The 21173-nt window shown below is 43.0% G+C and overlaps 2 protein-coding genes across 3 annotated transcripts; both read left to right on the forward strand.

Annotated features, from left to right (window-relative positions):
* The first annotated feature begins 1629 nt into the window (after nt 1-1629).
* On the forward strand, nt 1630-10725 carry gpr78a (G protein-coupled receptor 78a). Its single transcript, XM_035638252.2, has 5 exons — nt 1630-1686; nt 7262-7516; nt 7678-8527; nt 9114-9227; nt 9462-10725. Exons 2-5 carry the CDS (start codon nt 7402-7404, stop codon nt 9703-9705), a joined length of 1323 nt encoding a protein of 440 aa, XP_035494145.2. The 5' UTR covers nt 1630-1686; nt 7262-7401; the 3' UTR covers nt 9706-10725.
* Nucleotides 10726-11843: 1118 nt separating this feature from the next.
* cpz (carboxypeptidase Z) lies at nt 11844-20238 on the forward strand. 2 transcript variants are annotated; one of them, XM_047334061.1, is made up of 13 exons: nt 11844-12143; nt 12652-12684; nt 13260-13311; nt 13453-13775; nt 13871-14086; nt 15954-16150; nt 17601-17762; nt 17876-18034; nt 18170-18305; nt 18388-18527; nt 18823-18922; nt 19159-19304; nt 19423-20238. In XM_047334061.1, exons 1-13 carry the CDS (start codon nt 11906-11908, stop codon nt 19624-19626), a joined length of 2106 nt encoding a protein of 701 aa, XP_047190017.1. In that variant the 5' UTR covers nt 11844-11905; the 3' UTR covers nt 19627-20238. The 2 variants fall into 2 exon arrangements, with proteins under 2 accessions (XP_047190017.1, XP_035493970.2); XM_035638077.2 differs by having other exon boundaries at nt 11845-12143; nt 15954-16189.
* The last annotated feature ends 935 nt before the right edge of the window (nt 20239-21173 follow it).

Here is a 21173-nt window from a genome sequence, read left to right on the forward strand (position 1 = left end):
TCACTGACCCCAGCACCTGATGACATTCTGAGTTCCATCAGGGGCGCTTCATGGATGCTAATCAGCAATGTCCCTCTGATGCTTGGAAACACACACGTGCACACGCACACACACACACATGCGTGTAACGTGTCACTCTAATTAACCTGAGAGAGAAGCATCTGCTATTATGGGATGCAAATATGGAGATGGTGATCAGTACGTGTGTGTGTGTGTGTTTGTTCTCTCATGATCAAGGGAGTGAATTGGGAACTGGTCCAAGAAGAAATAGCAAAAAAGAAAGAGGCAAATCTCAAGTAAGCCAGATCCACTGAGTTTACAGTGAAGTTGTGAGTTGGGGAAACTTCGTAATCACAGACTGCAGACTGGGGCCTCTGGCGTGGGAACAGAAGCTTAGACAGATTGGACTTAATAAAAAAAAAACGAAAACGTAAAAAACTAACTACTTCCATCTGTCTGGCATCCATCTCTCACTGTGTGACTCACCGCCTTACTGACCAGAGCTACTGTGGGCAACGTACTGTATGAAGAGGAGAGACAGAGAAAACAACAATGTCTTTTGACCTACCACACACACACACACACACACACACACACACACACAGGCACACATCAGATACGTCTTTCTTTTTCAGGAGAATCATTGACATCATGCATTCCCCAGCCCCTTACCCTATCATTAACCATCACAACTACAGTAAATGCCTCGACCTGATTCCAATCCTTACTCTGAAAACAATTCTTAAGACTCAAACTGCCATTTCAACTTGTGGGGTCAAGCATTTTGGTCCCCATAAAGCCCCACAGTATAGATTTGGGGTCCTTGGACTCAACTCCCACAAATATAATAAAACAACAGACACACACACACACACACACACACAGACACACACACACACACACACACACACACACACACACACACACACACACACACACACACAGCACAAGGCAACATCTCCAAAGGCTATAAAACTTGACAATTAAACTAAGCACATCCATGTGTTGTTTGTGTTCTGGCAGTACTCTCTACTCCTCTTCTGCAGTTATGTGCAAGGGTCGTCCATGCGTATACTTTAATGTGCTTATGAAGATTTAATGTGGGGGCGGGAATTCCTGGCATTCCAGGTATACTGAGTTTGTCCCTGCGAAGAAATTCTTTGGCCGTCCACATATGTCTGCAGACAAGTTTTACTGGACTAAAGTGAAACAGTGGGTGACTCTTGTTTTTGCTTTCTTTCTTTCTCTTGCTCTTTGGCCAAACAAGTCCCTGTCAAAAAGAGAGAAATGAGATGCAGTGTCTGACATGCGTAAACTACATGCTTGCACAGGTGCTAGAAGTTGTTAATAATAATAATAACATATAATAGATAATAATAATATATATAGATTTATAGAGCGCTTTTCAAAAAACTGAAAGCGCTGGAATGTGTGTGTGTGTGGGGGGGGTGTCTAGGGATATGCAGAGGAGAAGAGATGGGTTTTAAGGCGGGACTGTAAGGTGATGAGGGAGTCGGAGTCATGGATCTCTTGGGGGAGGGAGTTCCACAGCCTGGGAGCAGCCCTGGAGAAAGCTCTCAGTGGAGAGGAGAGCAGCAGATGTGGATCTGAGGAACCGTGTGGGTTGGTAGGGGGAGAGGAGCAAGATGGTGGAGGGCTTTGAAAGTGAGGACCAGGACCTTGAAGGTAATTCCGTGGGAGACAGGGAGCCTGTGGAATTGTTTTAGGACTGGGGTGAGGTGCCAGGATTTGGTGTGGGTGTATTGCGGTAAAAGGAGTTGTGGCATTATACATCAGCGAACTAAACCCTTTTGTATTCGTTATTTTTTACACAGATGGAAGAAATTCCATCCATCCATCCATTATCTATACTGGGTTATCCTGTAAGGGATAGGTTGCCTAGGTATCGCAGGGCAGCGCAATTAAGAGTCTCCAAATAACCTAACCCCAAGCTGCATGTTTTTGGACTGTGGGAGGAAGCCATACACAGGGAGAACATGCAAACTCCACATAAAGAGGCCCTGGTTAATTTGAACCGGGATGCGAATCAAGAACCTTCTTGAGCTGAGGTGTCATTAACAGTCTTTGTCTGTTTCGTTAGAAAACAACATTTAGCAGCTATTGTTCAAACTTGGAGACAAGTCCAGATGTTTGACTGGTTGTTATTGTAATAATGCCATATCACAATGACATCATCACAACATCATGTTTCATACCATCCGAATGATGAGGTGTAGATCGTGTTTCAAATGATATTGGTTTCAAAAGTTACCGCATTACTACACTAAATGATGTGAAATTAAATCATTACTACCATATAATCATAGATTATTTTTCAATCTATATAAGCTTTAGGTCATGTCTATAGTCCTATGGGATGCAGACATCCCTTGAGAAATGCATTTTTGAACATGACCTCATTTTCTGTCTTCTTCATGATGCCACCTATCGTATGGCAGGAATACTTTCCTGATCATGTGGAGATATCTTAGAAATTATGTTTTTTGGCCATATTTTTGTTGACCTTGACACTGACCTTTGACTGATCAGCCCCAACACACAACACAACACACACAATGCTGCAGTAACTATACTTACATTGCTCTGTGTAGGCAGGCTCTAAAACTTACTCAAATCCCGATCAGATGGGTGATCGCTGCAATATGTAATCTTCAGGTTTAATGGCTGGTTAGGTGCCATTTGGTTGCCTGGCCGCTAATGAAGCCACAAGGGAGTCACTGGTCGCCAATAAACAGCATTTAACTTCCTGTCAAACCACAACTAGTCACTTTTATACATCTATTTGTGTATAGATTAAATAACAATCTTAAAAGGTGTTGGTAGGTAGTTTTTGTTATTCAGTGCTTGGATTTAGGATAGCTCTCCACTCTGTTCCCAGTTTTTTATACTAGGCAGGGCGAACTGCCTGCTGGCCGCACCTCAACGCTAACTGCATAGACATGAGAGTGATAATAATTTCCAATCCAGCTCTTGGCAATGATAGAGTTAGTGTATTTCCCCAAAATGTTGAGGTATGCCTTTTGCGATTAAAGTATTTCTGTCATGACCTGAGCTAAAGTTTTGAGAGCAAAACTCTCACAGAGAAGCCAGCGCTTTGCTGTCGTTTTACACACATTCCAAACGGAACTGGATGGCCTCTTTAGACACCCTGCCAAGGAATAACACGCATGCACATAAACACACACACACACACACACAGTAAAGAGGGCACAGAATTTTTTTTGATAGCTAAACCCTGTGAGCCTTCCCTCTGTCTCACAGCTCCCTCTTTCTGGCAGACTGATGACTCATGCTTTTTAGTTTCTACTCTCTCTCTCTCTCCCTCCCCTTCTCTCTCTCTCTCTCTCCATGTCTTTCTTTCTTTATATATCTGCAGTCATTTCACTCAACTCCACTTCTTTCTCACTCAGGCATTTCTCTGGATTGTGAATAATTCAGTTGCAGTTCCTCATCGTGTGACCTCTGCGTGGGTGTGTGCTCGCACTCGGACAGACAATATTATTGTAGGCATGTGAGCTGGTTAAGTTCATGTGTGTGTGGGTGTGTAAGTCGTCGTCATCACCCCCCCTGCTTGTGCAGTTTATTCAGGGTAATTGCCTAGAGTTGAGAATAACGCCTGTTGTGTTGCAAAATGTTTGGCTTGTTTTGAATATTTTACAGTCTTTTTGCAGAAGTGATAGAAGCTAAAAGGATTACAGTTTTTTGTGATTGCTAACATGAATTGGTCCAAATTGAAACAGATTCTCTGTGGATCATTTTTTTTTATTGTTTTCACACAAAATGCATTCATTGACCACATTTTCCAAAATCCATGAACTCTTTTCTCATTCATACTCATTTTCAAAACTGTTCAAAACACATTCTAAACAGAATGATGGAACATTCCATGCATTTCTGCAGAAACCACATTCAAATATATAGAAAATCTTAGCAGCATGTTTACAATAAAATTAAATAATAATCATTCCAAAGCTGAGAGTAATTTTAGCTGAAAGTCTACCAATGTGTTGTTAGTCTCATTACCAAACAGAGAAAAGTGGATGGCTTCAGATTTTGTTTGGAAACATGGATAATGGAAGGAAGGTGTGTGTCAGAGAGAGAGGGAGGATGAGTGAAGGACAAAGGAGAGGAAGACTAGTGATCGAATGACTAATGATCAATGATGTTGATGAGAACTTGTGGCCAAATGCAATTCAAATCAATTTTCAATTCAATTTTATTTGTATAGCAGCAAATCACAGCATATATTATCTCAAGGTAGTAAGGTCGAGACCTCACAATATTACAGAGAAACCCAACAGTTCCCAAAACCAGCAATCATGGAGAGAAAATAAAAACCCTTTTACTCTCCAGCAGAACCAGACTCAGTTGTGGGCGGATCATCTCCCTGCAGTATTGTATTTGCAACATTGCAGCTCTAAATCTTTTATTCAGCACAAGTAGATTACTATACCCAGGTATATAGAAAAAAATAAAGGATATTGAAGCAATTACTGATCCATTCTCCTTACATATACTTGAGTACAGTCAATAAAGTAAAGTATGTTTTCCTTATTCTAAAATGTAATACTGATTGATGTGAAAAATCATTCAAACATCCAAGATAAAAGTTCATCATTTGTGTGATGCCCCCTGTTGTTAGTATTTTTTTTAAGTCAGCGTGTTAGACTTCTGAGTGACCAGTGACCATTACCACCACCTGCTCCACCAAGAATCCACATTCAGTGGCAGAGACAACTTAAATATAGCACCTGTAAGAAATGCTGTTTTCTTATTAACATACTCTGACAATGCATAAAAAAGTGACATTTAAAAAAAACAAAGATTAGTAATATTATTGGGTGTTTCACTATGTTGACCGTGTTCCCTTCTCAGAAATAGTTTCACTCCAGCTAGAGATAATGTTGATATTATAATCCAAAGTGTGAATAGGGCGTCCCCCACCTTTATCAGCATTATGCACTTGTGCACACAAAGGCTCCCATAGTGTTAGCACGTGACTAAGAGAGAGGGGGGGGGGGGGGGGGGGGGGCGGTGACAGACAGAGAGCATGGATGAATGTGAGTGTATGTGTGTGTGTCCGGACATGTGAGCCATAGCGTCTGTGTGAGTTAGCGTTTCTGTGCGGAGACCTATTTATACACCCGCACTCCCACGCTCCAGAAACACTCACCCTAGGACATTTGTTTCCATGCTTTCTCCTCCGCACACCATCTTCCCATGGCCGTTGTTCACACATCTCTTATTCTCCTCTCGCTGCCATCGCCATCATCTCCGCACAGGTATTACACTGCAGGTGCCGTGCCACCGTCACCTCAACCAAATGCCCTGCTTTCAGGTCTTTAAAGTGCAGAGCTGAAATGAACAGAGAAGACAGATCGGGGTCACTGCTGACAAAAAAAGATGTGATTCATTTCCCTCAGTCACCAAGAGCCTTTGGTAGTAGAGAGCTGCACCCAGGGGTGTCGACTGTTGGAGTAATAATGTATTTAAAGTTTTGTATTTGAGATATAAAGAAAATCCAGCTGCAGGGAATGGGGGACTGAGGCTGACTCAGTGGGAATGGAGAGATGGTGGGACAGATGGATGCATGTACTGCTGGACAGAGTCAAACCATTTTCCAGCTCAAAGGCCAAAGAATGAAGGCAAACTGAAGGTGATGAGAGAGAGTGCCATATTGTGTTGCAGATTGTGCGAACCTGGATGTTACGTAATGGCACATATACACACAAAGCACATAAACAGAGTCATGGACCAGGGGCAGTGGCTAAAGGGGAAGTGGGATGCGTCCATCACCTGCTAGCAGGACTTCTTAAGTGCTACTGCCATCAGCATTCTGTTGCCTGCATAATATCCCCTCCGGCCAGGGAACCCAGAGAAGACACGTGGCCACTGAAAGGGTTCCTTCTAGCTGAGGGGGGATTTCTCATTCCCTCTCTTCCTCTTTTCATCCCTCTTTTTCTCTTTCTCCCTCTTTTTTCCTTCAGCCGTTAAGTTAATATGCTCAGCAGCAGCTGTTCCACTGAGGATAGCAGGGTGACAAAAAAAAAAAAATGCCTGCATTTAAGGAGTTTTACTGCATGTAGGGTAAACGTGATCTTCTAAGGAGCTGTTAATGATTGAGTATAAACTGAGCCTTTGGAGATTTTCAATTCAATTGTATTTGTATAGCGCCATATCACAACATACATTGTCTCAAGGCACTTTACATAGCGAGGTCAATATTACAATATTACAGGGAAAACCCAACAAATCCCACAATGAGCAAAGCACTTGGAGATGGCAGGGATAAACAACATCTGGGGAGCTATAGGAGAAGAAAAAAAAAACAGCATACCTTCATGTCCACAGACAAACATGTATAATGTGTGCACACTGACATACTGAGGGAAAAGCTGCCCACGCAGTTGTACTCACTCATGCCTGCATGCTTGCTGAAGTGAAAAAAAAAAGAAGAAAAAAAATCAAAAACAGAAACTAGCCAGTGGTGGATTGTGAGCACAAAGCTCACTTGACTTTAGCAACGTGATCCCTTTAACCCCAAACCACACCTAAATGCAAAAGACTGAATAAAAGTTACTTAACGTATGATTTTCATTGAATTATTCACTTTATTCCATTTGTTTGATTTGTTTTCATTTCGACATTTTAAATCTTCCATCCAAAACACCCCCACGAATACTTCACAAATCACTGCAAGATGATTTCCACTAGCTTGTTGGAAGTGATATAATTTAAATGATAATAAAAAAAATGACCTCACACCTGACGGTAGCTTCATGGAGAGACACTGTGTAGGTAAACACCATAACGCTTTTAGCCCATCCATCCAGCATATGTCCTTCCTCCCCCTCAATCCATTTCTTTCTTTCAGCCTGGGGTGTCCATCCTTCCTCTCATACTTCCCCAGGCCTTGTCCCTCTCCACAACTGCATCTGTGATGTAGATTATGCCGAACACAGCGTCAGATACCTTCAAGAGGTTTACTGTAATGCAAAACACGCAGTGGCGAAGGGTTCCTTACAGGCATTTAACGGGAGACACAAGACAGCAGTGAAGTAGACGAAGTTCAAAGAGTGATGGAGGCCACCAGAGATTCGGTGTTGCTATGGGGATGAGTGTGTTTGTGTGTGTGTGTGTGTGTGTGTGTGTGCGTGTGTGCGTGTGTATGTGTGAAATATCAAAATATTACTATTAAACTGTGATGTGGCTATATGCTCAATATGTGTATCTTCTGTAGGACGCAAACAGTCGCATGTGCACGCCACGTTTTCACGCGGCTATAACATGGGTCATCTTTGCCAAAGAAAACCACCAACAGCATGACATCCCCATCTCTGATATTACCTCCTGCCTGCATGAATATTGTTCAAGCGTCACATGAGCCAGCTACCGACTGCACGTGCGGGGAGCACGTCACTGCCAACGAGAGAGGAGGCGCTGGATAGTGCGCATGATCGAGAGTGGGGAGAGAGAGGGAGAAAGAGAGCACTCGGTAACCTAAAATCATTATTTACACTCAGCTTTTCACTTTGGACTAAACAACTCTAATTATACCCTAGGCGGGAAAAGAACCGCCGTCACTAATTTAATTGTGAGACAATTTAAGCAACATAAAGTAGCCCATGTCAGTGACAGTTTGTATGGGTATTTCAGCACTGGATAGCTCTCTCTCTCTCTCTCTGCGCGTCTCCTGCGCACTAGCGCGCCTCTGGCACGTGCGCCGGGTAAAGGAGCATCTTTCACAGCCGGCGGGGGGGCACGAGCAGAGAGAATGGCACACTCTCCACGGCATCCTCCCCACAGCTGCAACTAAAGCCGAGCCTCGAGAGATGAGCATTCCGGAGTTCCTACTGGAAGTGTCCATCGTGGTGATCGCCGTCGTCTCGCTGTTGACAAATGTGTCAGTGCTGCTATGCTTCACCCAGAGCGCCGAGTTGCGGTCCCACGTGCCCGGAATCTTCATCCTAAACCTCTCCTTCTCCAACATCCTCCTCGCGATCATAAACATGCCCTCCACTTTTCTCGGCGTGGCCAAGAGCGCGGAGCCCTTCGGGCACGAGTTCTGTCAGGCGGTCAGTTTGGCCGAGACTTTCCTCACCACCAATGCCATGATGAGCATGGCCGCGCTGAGCATGGACAGGTGGATCGCGGTGGTGTTCCCCCTGAGTTACTGCAGCAAAATGCGCTACAGGGACGCTCTTCTGATCGTCGCGTACTCGTGGCTGCACTCCCTCACGTTTTCTCTCACCCAGCTGCTGATGGACTGGGGTGGATACAGCCACACTTACGCCTCGTGTACCGTTCACCTGGACGGGCGGGAGAGGTCCCGGCTGCCCGCCTATGCGACCTTCACCGTGCTGTTCCACCTCAGCAGCTTTGCGCTCTGCCTCTTCGTCCTGTGCTTCGCCTACCTGAAAGTTCTGAGAGTGGCCAGGTCCCACTGCAAGAGGATCGATGTGATCACAGTGCAGACTCTGCTGCTGCTGGTTGACATTCACCCCAGGTAAAGTGTAATTGACATTGAACTTTGAGGCCAAGAGCTATCCGGGGAATTTGACTTGTCAGCACCCAGTTGAGTTACAAAAACATTCACAAAAGATTGAAATGTGGATTTCTGCACTCAAGAATTATAGTGATTTAATAGAAAGTTAATTTTGCATATCAATGCATTTTGTTTTATAATTAACTATGTTGTTCATTATCTAATAACGTGATTATTTTATTATTATTATCTATATTTCACAGTGCATTATAGTCTTGTTTTAATCATTAGAATATTTAATCAAAATTGTCAAAATAAATGCAAACGGTATATCCCTATTTGCTATTTTCCTTCTGGTGACCTTGAGTTTTTTAGTTTTATGTTTTTTTTTTTTTATAAATCAGACAAAAGCTTTACACCGTTCATATCATTCAAGTTTGTGGATGTGGGTGGAGTCAGATGACAGTTGGAAGTATTGTGAATGGGTTAAAATACAACACAGTTTAGATGTGTTGCCAATCATCTAAACTTTAATGTAATCTTCTAAATGTTTAATATATTCACTGTGGGTGAGACACAAGTTAATCTTCCTCTCCCCTCTCCTCAGTGTGAAGGAGAGATGTCTTGCAGAACAGAAGAAGAGGAGGCAGCGCGGCACAAAAAAAATCTGCATCTTCATTGGCTCCTTCATCCTCTGCTTTTCCCCCTATGTTATGACAAGGTAACATCCAGCTCCGTGGCTCATGGCTTTAATGTAGTTTTACTTCCTGGGAAACTTGAACTTGAAATGCTTTTTATGAAGATGACCCTCAAAAACTATATAACATTCCCTGTATGTCTCATGTTTTTATGATATAATAATGGGTTTATTTTCAGATGACATGAGAGAAACGGGTTCCATAACTAGTTCATCAGAGCCAACGTTAATTGACTTCTGCTTGTGTTTCTCCTGCAGGTTGGTGGACTTGTTGCCCTCTGTGCACGTCCCGCGGTATGTGGGCATTGCCACCAAATGCCTTTCCTACGCCAAGGCCTCCACTGACCCGTTTGTCTACTGTCTGCTGCGACAGCAGTACAGGAAGGTCCTGGTCAGTATTATCTACCGAGTTCTGAGAAAGAATCATTACTCGCTATCTGCCCACAGCATGAGCAGCACTCTGGACACTGCAGATGACAACTGTATCGCCAGGATTACTTGAGCTCCATGTGCTATAGTTAAGTGATTCGACGCCTGCATCCCTTCTGCGGGAAGGTTCAGAGGTCAGGGACTGTGGAAAGCAACTGCCATGCAGATGGAAAGGAGTCAGGGCCTTGCTCAAGGACACTCTAACAGATGGCGGGTTTGAAGGACTGTTCAAGCCGCAGAGTTGTCCACTGAGAGAACTGTATAGCCAATGGGACCTCGCCGGCCTCTGGCGTGTGCCAAAGGCCCTTCGCAGCCTCTACAGACTGTTGTTTCCACAGGGCTCATCAGATTGCCTGTGGAGGCATTGCCACGGATAGACCACCTGAAAACTGCAACAATATGTTGATTATTACCATTAATGTAAATGTATGTTTTTATCTCGAATTTGTCAGGAAGTGGTCTTCATGTTTCAGTGAAAAACTGAGAAATGTTCATTCTGATGACTGTTTTGATGTGAATTTTGAAGTTAATGAGTGCCATTTTAACACATACAAAAAGAAATAGGTGTGAGGATGTGAACATGTTATATCATAGCAAAAACACAGGTTAGATAATAAACGACACTGCCACAAACACTGCTATATGAGTGATTAGTAGACATTATTAGATGTCAGGGAATATATAGTGATACTGTTCGATGTTTATCCAATTGATCACATATGACCTTAGTGTGAACATGAGCTGTGAGCAGTCCAGACTAATTTGTCTTATTTGTAGTATATTTTAGAGGCTGCCACAGATCAAATTTTTTAAAAAGCAATAGGTATATTGTTTATTATTACTTAACAGTGAACACTTTTCAACCTCCCCTCCATGCTACTCCAAGTGGTATTACTGTCAGCCTGTGTCACAACATATTTACCTCTCTCAGGCTAGCTGCACAAAGTGAAAATGGAAAATGGATTGAAAATGGATGTATAAGTATAATATTGTACTAAATAAGATAAAATTAAATAAACTAAAATAAGATCAAATAAAATAAGGACCCACACTGGATTTAACCATGAAGACCAGACCTGCAAAATGTCTAGCTGCATATTTAAATAGAGGAAAAGCAGGGTACAATGCATGAATAAAACAGAATCTCATATGAAGTGAATAAATACCGTATTTCTATAAAATTATTTTGAAAGCTCATAAATAGATACATGATAAGAAAACAAGCACTATTTGGATTTATCAGAAAAATAAAGTTAGTAGAATTAATTAAAAACGCGATAAAAACAATGGCAGACATACTGCTGTATATCGAGCCTTATATTTCCACAAAACTAAATGCAAGGTGGCAAAGAGGGTTGCAAGGCCCATGTCCCATCCTTCCACCTAATTTCGTGGAAATCCGCTCTCTAGTTTTTGCATAATCCTGTTGACAATCCAACCAATGAACTCAAACGACCAGGGGAGAAAACACAATCTCCTTGATGGAGGTAATTAATACTAGAAGGGCTCTAAGGAGCCTCAGCAAAAACAGTTTCAAAGACGGTCGTTCAAACAGTCTGGGAGCTCCGACAAACACTGCCCCCCACCCCACACCTGGTTTCACCACAACTTAGTTAGTTCTGAAGAAGCCTCTTGGATGAAACATCTTGAAGGAACTACACACAAGTCCAATTGCCCCTGATTCCACCCTCATGGATCACTATGACCCGGACGTATGACAATATCTACAGTCTCTTTACTGTACTGTACTGCAATCTCTACTCTACAATCTCTATTTATATATATTTTTTAAAAACAACTAAAATGAGCACTTGAAGCTTTATTTACCTATTTGACAAACGTTTATGTACCTTATTACCCAAAAGTGCAAGAATCAATATCTCCGTGGTTCAATGCACTATTTGCACGTGGCTTTGGACAGAAGCGTCTGCTAAACGAATGCAATGTGATGTCTGCAGACAACGAAGGTCGTTAAGATATTCTTCAGGACGGCCTAATCATACGTTCAAGTTCAAAAATAGAATGAAAATGTCCACGTCTGCCGACTCCTCAGATGTCTCTGGACATGATGATCCTGGAAACCACTGCTAAAGGCTAAAACATAGATTATTGTTGTTATGAATGCAAAGGCGACGCACAACCCCCACAGGCCACGTTTCTTACTCGCACACCATCGCGCGCGCGCGCGCGCAGTGAAATATGATCGGCGCTCGCTCGTATACCAGAGCGCTGCGCCATAACCCTGTGCGCGTCGCACTTTTGTCGGGTCAGGGATGCCCCGCGCAGACAAAGGAAGGAGTTTCCGTGATGTAGGTGATAATCATCATCCGGCCAAGAGAGCGGAAAAAGTCGAAGCTTCAAACGCGCGCTGCCACATCGCACGCCGCCGCCGCCAAGCTGCGCAACTGCACTACAACATGACTTTAGGATATTTGGTGCTGTTTCTCTCACTGGCGAGGGGCTGCTGGTGCGCCCCGCGGCAGGGCTGTGGGCCCGGAGACGAGCTTTTGGGTGAGATCATTTCAGCTTAAAATATCCGGCTCACACAAAATGCCTTAGGAGTGCTGTGCTTTGCCAACGCATGCTGGCTGACGTGCGCTGCGTAAACACAAGTTTAATAATGTTAGGGTTGCTTTAAAGAGTGGAGTGGACATTGAAGACAAATAAACAACGATTTCTTGATCAACTAAAAGCAGCCGATGCAAACGTATGGCTGCTACACACGCTTTGATTTTGTGGAGGAAAAAATAGTCTATCCAGTTTCTCACATTCTCCAGCTCAACACTCGCGGAGTTGGATTCTGCAGAGGACTGTGAGCTCTCGTTACCGTTGCGGACACATTGTCACCTGGTGTTTTTTTTTTTTTTATCACACCAGCTTTGAGTTGAACAGTTATTTACAGTAAAAGCTGAGTCCCGATTCTGGGATGTGTCCATAGCTCGCGAAGATGTCGCCTCCTAGCGTTTCATCTGTGGCCCACGGGTGATCTCATGCTTGTTGTTTGGCTTATCGTTCACAGGAAGATGCAGGAACAACGTACATGAAGAGAAACGTAGGTGGATTCATTTGAGCTCCTTTGCAGTTTTGCAGCCTGATAAATCACGTACACGATGGCACAAGCACATATTTTACATTTCCAAGTAGAAAGAAGTGATCAGAGCCGTCTGAAATGTTACATGAGTGTTGAATTAAAATTTTTAAGGGCATGGCCTGACCTTCAGAGGCTAGAATAAACTGTTTAAAATAAGTGCTGCTGCAAGTTGAAACAGGCCTTCTCTCCGGATAGCCAGCGTGAAGGTAAAACGCAGCTGCAGCACTTGGGCTTGAGGGCGGCAGGATTTATGGGGGTTTCACAAATCCCACGCAGTGCTTTTCCCAATTTGAAACACCAGGTACTTCATCAGTCAGATCTAGTAGTTTTGTAGGAGATCATAATATTTCTACGACTTACTTTTTTTTTTTTTTACCAGCACTAACCTTATACAGATTAAGCTGTTTTCAAAAAACGTCTTATATTCGGCAGAGCCTTTACAACAACCTAAGAATAGTTTTACTGAGTAAAGTAGAACACGTCCTTTTTTTCAAAAGTTGCATTACCAGTTGCCCATGCCTGCTCTCTTCCCACAGCTACCTGTACAGAGCTGAACCTGGGCTACTGTAATGATATGGAATACTCCAGGTGGGTCATAGAAGTTGGTACTTATGTGGGTGAAGAGAGCAGTGCCAGCTTTAACCACACGCATTTTTTAAGCCATTCCAGTAATTATTTTGATGAAAATGTTCTTTACAAGCTCTTGATATGTGATTGTGGACTATCTAGAACCATATTCCCAAACACCCTTGGCCACCGGAGTCGTCTCGAGGCTGAATCAGGGGCAGAGTACCTCCTTCTCAGTGTCATCCACGGCCTGCTCAATGGGGAGTGCTCCCCTGAGATACGTCTTTTAGGCTGCGCGGTGCTTGCCTCACCCTGCAAGGATGACAAGATGATCAAACCGTGCCGCAGCACATGTGAGGCGTTGAGGAAGGACTGCAGCCACGCCTTTGAGGCCATTGAAATGGCCTGGCCCTACTTTCTCGACTGTGACCGCTTCTTTGCCAGCAATCGAGAGGGCTGCTTTGACCCACTAGCGGGGATGAAAGGTAAAGCTCACAGTCTTTGCACCAATTCACATCCAATGCACTCGCAAAAAAACATAGCACTATCCTCTCCTTCTCTATATCGATCCCTCCTCCAGCCAGGCAAGAGCAAGCAATGTCCAGCCTCTCTCCCGAAGAACCCAGTACCATCATCCAGTTCACCTACACCTCCAATGCCCAGATGTACAGCCTACTGAAGAGAACAGCAGCCAAGTGCGCCCAAATCTCTCATGTCTACAGCATCGGCCGCAGCACCGAGGGCAGGGATTTGCTGGTTATTGAGTTCACCAACAACCCAGGGCAGCACGAGCTACGTGAGTAAGAAACTGCAGTGTAGTCTTGTCATTGCCTCTCCATTCAGTTCCCCCTGTTGTGTAACTTACATCCTACGCCAAATTAGTCCTCTTGATTTTCCATCTAAATGATGGAGACAAGAGGAAAAGATGTCACGTTGCTATGTTGAAAGTCCTGAATTTTAGTTGTATTCCTGTTGATTTAATAAGTTCAATATTCACTTCCCCTTTTGCTCTTGTCTGGTCTCTTTAACTAATGCTTGTTCATGAGGTAGTCGCTACCTTTGATGCTCTGTAGGTTGAGGACAGTCAGTTTATCAGAGCTTTTTTGATAATATAATACAATCCCCAGAAGAGCCGAGGTGATCTACAGAGCTCATTGTACACTGCCTGCTCAGCTGCCCTGCTACTCATTTAGATAAGATAAGACTTTGTTAATCCCACACCGGGGAGGTTCACCTGTTACAGCAGCAGCAAGAGTCAACAGGCATCAGGGAAGAGGTAGGTAATAAAATATAGCAAAAAATATACAATAAAACTAGAATAGAACTATTCAAAAGACTGACAAAAAAAATTATATACATTATACACAGAGTGCAAGTAATGGCTTTGTGAAAAATAGGCTAACAATGTGCAGTGGTTTGGATTGGATACAAATCTGACTAATAAGTACAGCTTTGTATGGATGTGCTGTCAAAAATGAGTCATAAAAACTAAACATGTAACCATATACACAGGGTGCGATTTGCCGGGGGGGATGGGTGGGATTTCCCCCCTTCTGTGGTTCATATCCCCACATCTGCTGAATAATTTTCATCCCGGACGGGGAGAAAATGTATCCCCCCCTCAATGTGATACTACTTCCCTATATAAAATACCTAAAATAGACATTTTTAAACTGAGTGAAGCGCTGCAACGTGAACAGTCTATAGTGCGATAGAACGATAAAATCTGAAATGGACCACCCACTGCCAGTGGTTCATGAGACACTAGATGACCCTGGTTCTTCTCGCCTTTTCAGAAGGTCACCAAGCACGAATATTTGGAGGGGAGATATAATCATTGCATGTTTTATTTTGTTGTGCACATGTAACGGTGGTTCAGCCAGCCGAGTGCGTGCAGTGCAGTGTGCAAACATCACTCGCGGACAAGTTGAAAGACGTGTTTGCATGCGCTCATGCTAGCGCTCATGAGTTTTAGCTCCATTGGTAGCGTGTCCGCCTCCCATGCCGGAGATTGGGGGTTACGAAGCGACTCCGTGACACCTGATCTTGTCATCCCCAACTTTGCTTTTTTCACAAATCGCACCCTGCATATACCAATGTACATAAATGTACATGTATACAAACAACCATACATACATAAATTGCACAGGTGAAGTGGCTATGGATGGGGAGTGCAAGTAATTGTGATTTTGTAATGAGACAGTAAAGTAAAGTCTGACAGCTGTTGGGTTGAAGGACCTGCGGTAGAGCTCCTTCTTACACTGAGGGTGCAGCAGTCTGTTGCTGGAGGAGCTGCTTAAGGCCCCCACAGTCTCGTACAGGGAGTGAGATGGATTGTCCATGATGGATGTTAGCTTGGCCAACATTCTCCTCTCACCCACCTCCTCGATGGTGTCCAGAGGGCAGTCCAGGACTGAGCCGGATCTCCTCGTCAGCTTGTAAGCAGCTAAAGAGCAAAAATAGAAGTCAAAAGACTGAATATTGGACTTGCATTCATCAGGTAGCCAGAAGGAGCCACTCCAAATCCAATCATTTATTATTTGTCATGTGTCTGATAGATGTGCAAATAGGAAACTGTTTGCGAGAATGGGTTAGGGTTAGGGTTAGGGCCAAAATGAATGATTACTGCTTTCATAATGTTTGATTCTGTCTGTGAACCTTAGTGGAGCCAGAGATCAAGTTGGTGGGCAACATGCATGGCAACGAGGTGCTGGGCCGCCAGCTGCTTCTCTACCTGGCTCAGTACCTTTGTTCGGAGTACACTCTGGGGAACCAGCGAATTCAGACCATCATCAACACAACACGCATCCACATTCTGGCCTCCATGAACCCCGATGGCTATGAACTGGCCGCCGCAGAGGTAGAGGAAAGCAATGACCCGGAGCTCAGCAACCAGGAAGTAAATGTTGTTAACCGTTCAAAAAAAAAGACAAACTGCCATTATCCGTTCTCATTTCAATGCCTGTTTAGTCCACTGAGCTTGACATCGGTGGAGGACTGAGGTACTCTGCTGAGGGAGTGAGAGGGGGTCTTAATACTGTCAAGATGGTCTTTGTGTACACAGAGGCTGCTGGTTTTAAATTATCTAGACAAAAGAACACATTTTACTCTGCCTATTTTTAAGCTGGAGTATAAGAGATTGCCTTTGCTCCGCCCTAAGGCTGTGCTCCATGACTGATCAAAAATCGTGGTACTCTCGGGGTGTAATTATTAAATTGGTAATTGGATAATCTTTGCAATTAAGATAAGGAGATAAGTAGTAATACATTTGTGATTGCTGAATCACTTAATTACTGCCACGCCTCAATCTGCTTTAGTTTCCACAGTAGAGTACTTCAGCCCTCCACTTCCTAACTGCCAGTCAGTCAGTCTTGTCCATTTGTCTATCTGTGTCTTCTTACTAGACTAGAACAGGTCCTCCCACTCCCAGACAAAGTCAGTGATCTCAACATATCATAATAATACATATAAAATAATACAAATTGAGGTAAACATTTCAAATTTGATTCAATCAGAGTCTGTTAAAATCCTGAAAATACCAAAGCTGGCAGTGGGAAAACTGTATACACTCTATATAAACTCTTTTCTTTACTAAACAGAAAACGCAACACTAATCATCACTTCACTTGCTTGTTCTGCAATGGTAGACATCCTTCAGCTCTGTTTATCATGCTCGAAATTATACTGCATATTATACATATACTGGTATATTTTACTGTAAAATTTATTCTCAAATGACTCAGGCCTTGTCACTGAGACTCTAACAAGGTCTGCATGCATCCATGATGTAGACGGATCATTTGTTGGCTCAAACATGTGAAGCAGTCATTTGAAAAACTCAGAATGAAGACCATCAGTCCATGTATGCAAAGTGCAATCTAAACAGCACTATCACAATGTTACACACAGTTACATTCAAGAGAGACATGTCATGGGCATGGTTTTTAGTCTGACATATTGCACCCACATGAATGATCCATAATAGATTCATGGTTTAATCATTTCAATGTGCATTAGTGTACCCTTTATTCATATGACCACATTTGCATCTATATATGTGTTTATGGCAACATAAACATATAATGTGTGTAAAAGTATAGTTGGCATAATCCCCCCAAAAAATCAAATAGTATTAATGAATATAGCCTAAAATGTTCCTCATTGTATTCCTGACTAATATGCATAGATTTTCTTCAAATAATCACAGCTCCTACTAATATCTATACATCATCACCATCTTGATAATCGCCAGTCTAAACGATTTCTGACACTTTCTAACGCTCCCAGTCATTTGAACCTAAACATTTCAGGGTCACTTGCTGAACGGTTGGACCAATGGCCGCACCAACGCCCAGAACATTGACCTGAACCGCAATTTTCCGGACCTCACCTCCGTCTTCTACCGGAATCGCCGCAGTAGGCATTATCGCATTGACCACATTCCAATCCCTGACGCCTATTGGTTTGGAAAGGTAAGAGGGCATTCGTTTTATTCATTAATCAGAAATTATGGGACAAACATCTGCATTCGATATTGTAGTTCAGCCTTCACTCCAAAACTATTCTTTGTACTTTTGGGCTATAGGTGGCACCAGAGACTTATGCAGTGATGAAGTGGATCAGGTCACTGCCGTTCGTTCAGTCTGCAAGCCTCCACGGAGGGGAGCTGGTGGTCTCCTATCCCTTCGACTTCTCTCGACACCCTCAGGAGGAGAGGATGTTCTCACCCACTCCCGATGAGCAGGTATAGGGAGGGAGGATAGATTGGTGAATTGATGGATAATCAATACTGCTGACAAAGTTTGGTTTAACAGTGTAACCGGATCGTAATATTTGTTGTCTCACCATCCACCCGCCTTTATGATGTCCCCTTGCTCAGAGCTTCAAGCAGCTTGCTCGTACCTATGCGGACTCCCATGCCACCATGTCCAATAACGACACAGATAGGTGTGGAGCCTCCTTTTACCGAACTAGGGGCATCATCAACGGGGCACTGTGGTACAGTTTTGCTGGAGGTGAGGTGCAGAACCATTTAAAAATGATTTTTTCTATCCCTCACATTACTTTTAGCGGACTAATTTTGTTCATGTCATGCAGGCATGTCAGACTTCAACTACTTGCACACCAACTGTCTGGAGATCACCGTGGAGCTCGGCTGTGACAAATTTCCCTCAGAAGCCGAGCTTTATCCAGAGTGGAAGAGGAATAAGGAAGCTCTGCTCAGTTTTTTTGAGTCTGTAAGTGTCTCTTTCAGGACGGCCTCCTGAACTGTTTGCATTCCTTCCTAAACTACATTGCAGTATTTAATGTAACTGGCAGCAGAGGCGTCAAAAGTGTGATTGTCCTTTGTCAAGTAAAAGTTTCCAAGTTCAAGGACAAGTAAGGACAGAAATGAATGCAAATGTTACTAATAAAAAGTGAGTACTTTCTGTAGCAGCAGTAGCCAATTCTTTGTGTTTAATTACTCAGTCCAGGACAAATATATGTAACTACACTATGTGGCTGTCCACTGAGCTCCCTGTCCCTGACCAGGTGCATCGAGGGATAAAGGGAGTTGTCAAGGATGTGGATGGCAATGGACTAAAAGGCGCTACAGTCTCTGTCAGGGGCATAAGGAAAGATGTCACCACAGGTACATTTATATACCTCTATATGGCATATTGTGAAAGCTGTTTTCTGTAACATTTAGACATGCACAGTGTAGCTTATAAGCAAAAAAAAATTGATGTTAGTTGCTTGGATATCAAAAATTGAATTGATTTGATCCTGCTATGCTCTTCCATCAATGCCTTCCCTCTTTGATTTGCTCCCCTGCTCCTCTGGTGTGTTTTCTTTGCCACCTTGTTCTGTTCCCATCCTTCCCTCCAGCTGAGGATGGAGACTACTGGCGGCTGCTGAACCCTGGTACTCACATCTTGACAGCCACAGCCAAGGGCTATTCCAGGGTCACCAAGAGGGTCCATCTGCCTCACAACATGAACAAGGCTGGACGCGTGGACTTTGTCTTGGCGAAGGTCTGGAACACTGTCGTCATATTCATGTTCAGTGAATGCTATTCCGATGTAAAGTGCATATTATCACACATGCTCTCTGTCTTCACCCCCCTCCCCCTCCCCTTGATTTTGCATTCAGATTCCTGTGGAGCCTGATATCGATGACCACCTCTTCCCCACAGTAGACACGTGGGATCGATTTGACCCCTACAACCAATTTGAGCGCTACAGTGAGCCAGGCGCACGTGAAGAAGGGATCGAGCGTCAGGAAAAGCCTTGGTGGTGGACCTACTTCTCCCAGTCTGGCATGTCACCTCCACACTGGCTGCTGCGAAGTGTCTAAACTCATTTTTGGGACAATTAAGATCCCAGCGAACCACTAAACGGTGCCACATCCAGGTGTCTATGAACCAGGAACTGTGACGCTGAAATCGGCTGTACCTAAATACACTCCAGTGCTTCCTGAAAGGATGTGAACAGGCTTTTTTCCCCCCATCAGTCAGCACATTTAATTCTGACCTGTATGTGGAGTTTTGGCCAAAGTAAAAAAAATCGAACCACTGGGAAATAAACGAGTAATGCCTTTAAAGAAGATCACAAACTCAATGGTATACACTTGAATAGTATTATTTAACAATTAATATTGTGATCATAGATTACAATTGTACATGCCATGGCAGCTGTGAGAATTTAAAAAAAAAATGATTTGACTATTTTGCTATTACATTCCAAAGGTTATTTCCCTCCATGTTTAGCCACATGTTATGCACAAGGCCAAAGTGATTTACTGAAAATTCATGGACCACTACCAACATTAGATATTGAGCAGCACATTTATGCTTGGGTAATCAGTAAAACTGTATGCTGTGCCATTTGTGTGCACTATTTCTAAGTTTGTAAATTCACGCTTTTTTTTTTCACAAGCACTCAGAATAAATATCCAATATTTCTGGCATTTTTTCTTCCATTTTTAAAAAATTAATGTAACATGTATTAAGTTGTATGTTATCAGTGTTTAAATTAGGCGCTGATTCTTTTGCACGCTCAAACCTCATCAGAGGCTGTTGAAGCCCTTTATCACTAGAGGGCGCCAGACACAATGTAACGACAGATTCTATGCCAACCTCATAGTCAATGTTGAGCAGCCTTCATTCAGTTATATTTTATTTTAACGAACACATGTACCAGAGAGAACTGGTTTTAGTTATGACATATGTTGTTGACGGCTATAGGTTATAAATGGATATTTTGTTGAATTTACAGCCAAATGCAGGATCTAAATCTCAAGTGAAAGCACAAAGTAGTTCTCAAAAGCCATCAGTTGAGTTGAGCTGCTTCATCTTGTCTTTTATCACTTATTTTTGGAAGTAATTTCTCGAAAGAGCACATTTTAAATATTTACTCTAAGGCGAGATGGACTGACAGTAGCTATTTTATTTTTTTTAAAAACCTAAAAAAACAACAACCCTTTTCTCAATAGTTGGATAGTCCGTCAAAAATGTGGAGGACCTGTTTAATTTTCACAGGTCAACTTGTTCAGCCACTCGGTGTGTGTGACAGGCCGTGGGCAGTGATAATGCACTTGCTAAAGAAGGAAAAAGCACAGCAACTGATAACATGGGCGAAGTTTATTTTACTTAGTTTTGAGGTACATTATTGTGGTAAAAACTTGGACAATTTAAAAAAAAAAAAGTTTTGCTTAAAGCCGAAACTGCAATGTTTGCTACTAATTACTAATTTTACATGAGATCAGGCAAAGCAGGACAACACTTTCAGGCACAGTTTTAACCTTTTTGCGCATCTGGAGTTCAGCTATTGCAACACACACACACACACACCGATTTGATTTATTTATTCTTTTCATTGGAACCCGTTTTCCCTGATAAAAGG

This window comes from Scophthalmus maximus, chromosome 8 (assembly GCF_022379125.1).
Source record: "Scophthalmus maximus strain ysfricsl-2021 chromosome 8, ASM2237912v1, whole genome shotgun sequence".
Classification (NCBI taxonomy): Eukaryota; Metazoa; Chordata; class Actinopteri; order Pleuronectiformes; family Scophthalmidae; genus Scophthalmus; species Scophthalmus maximus.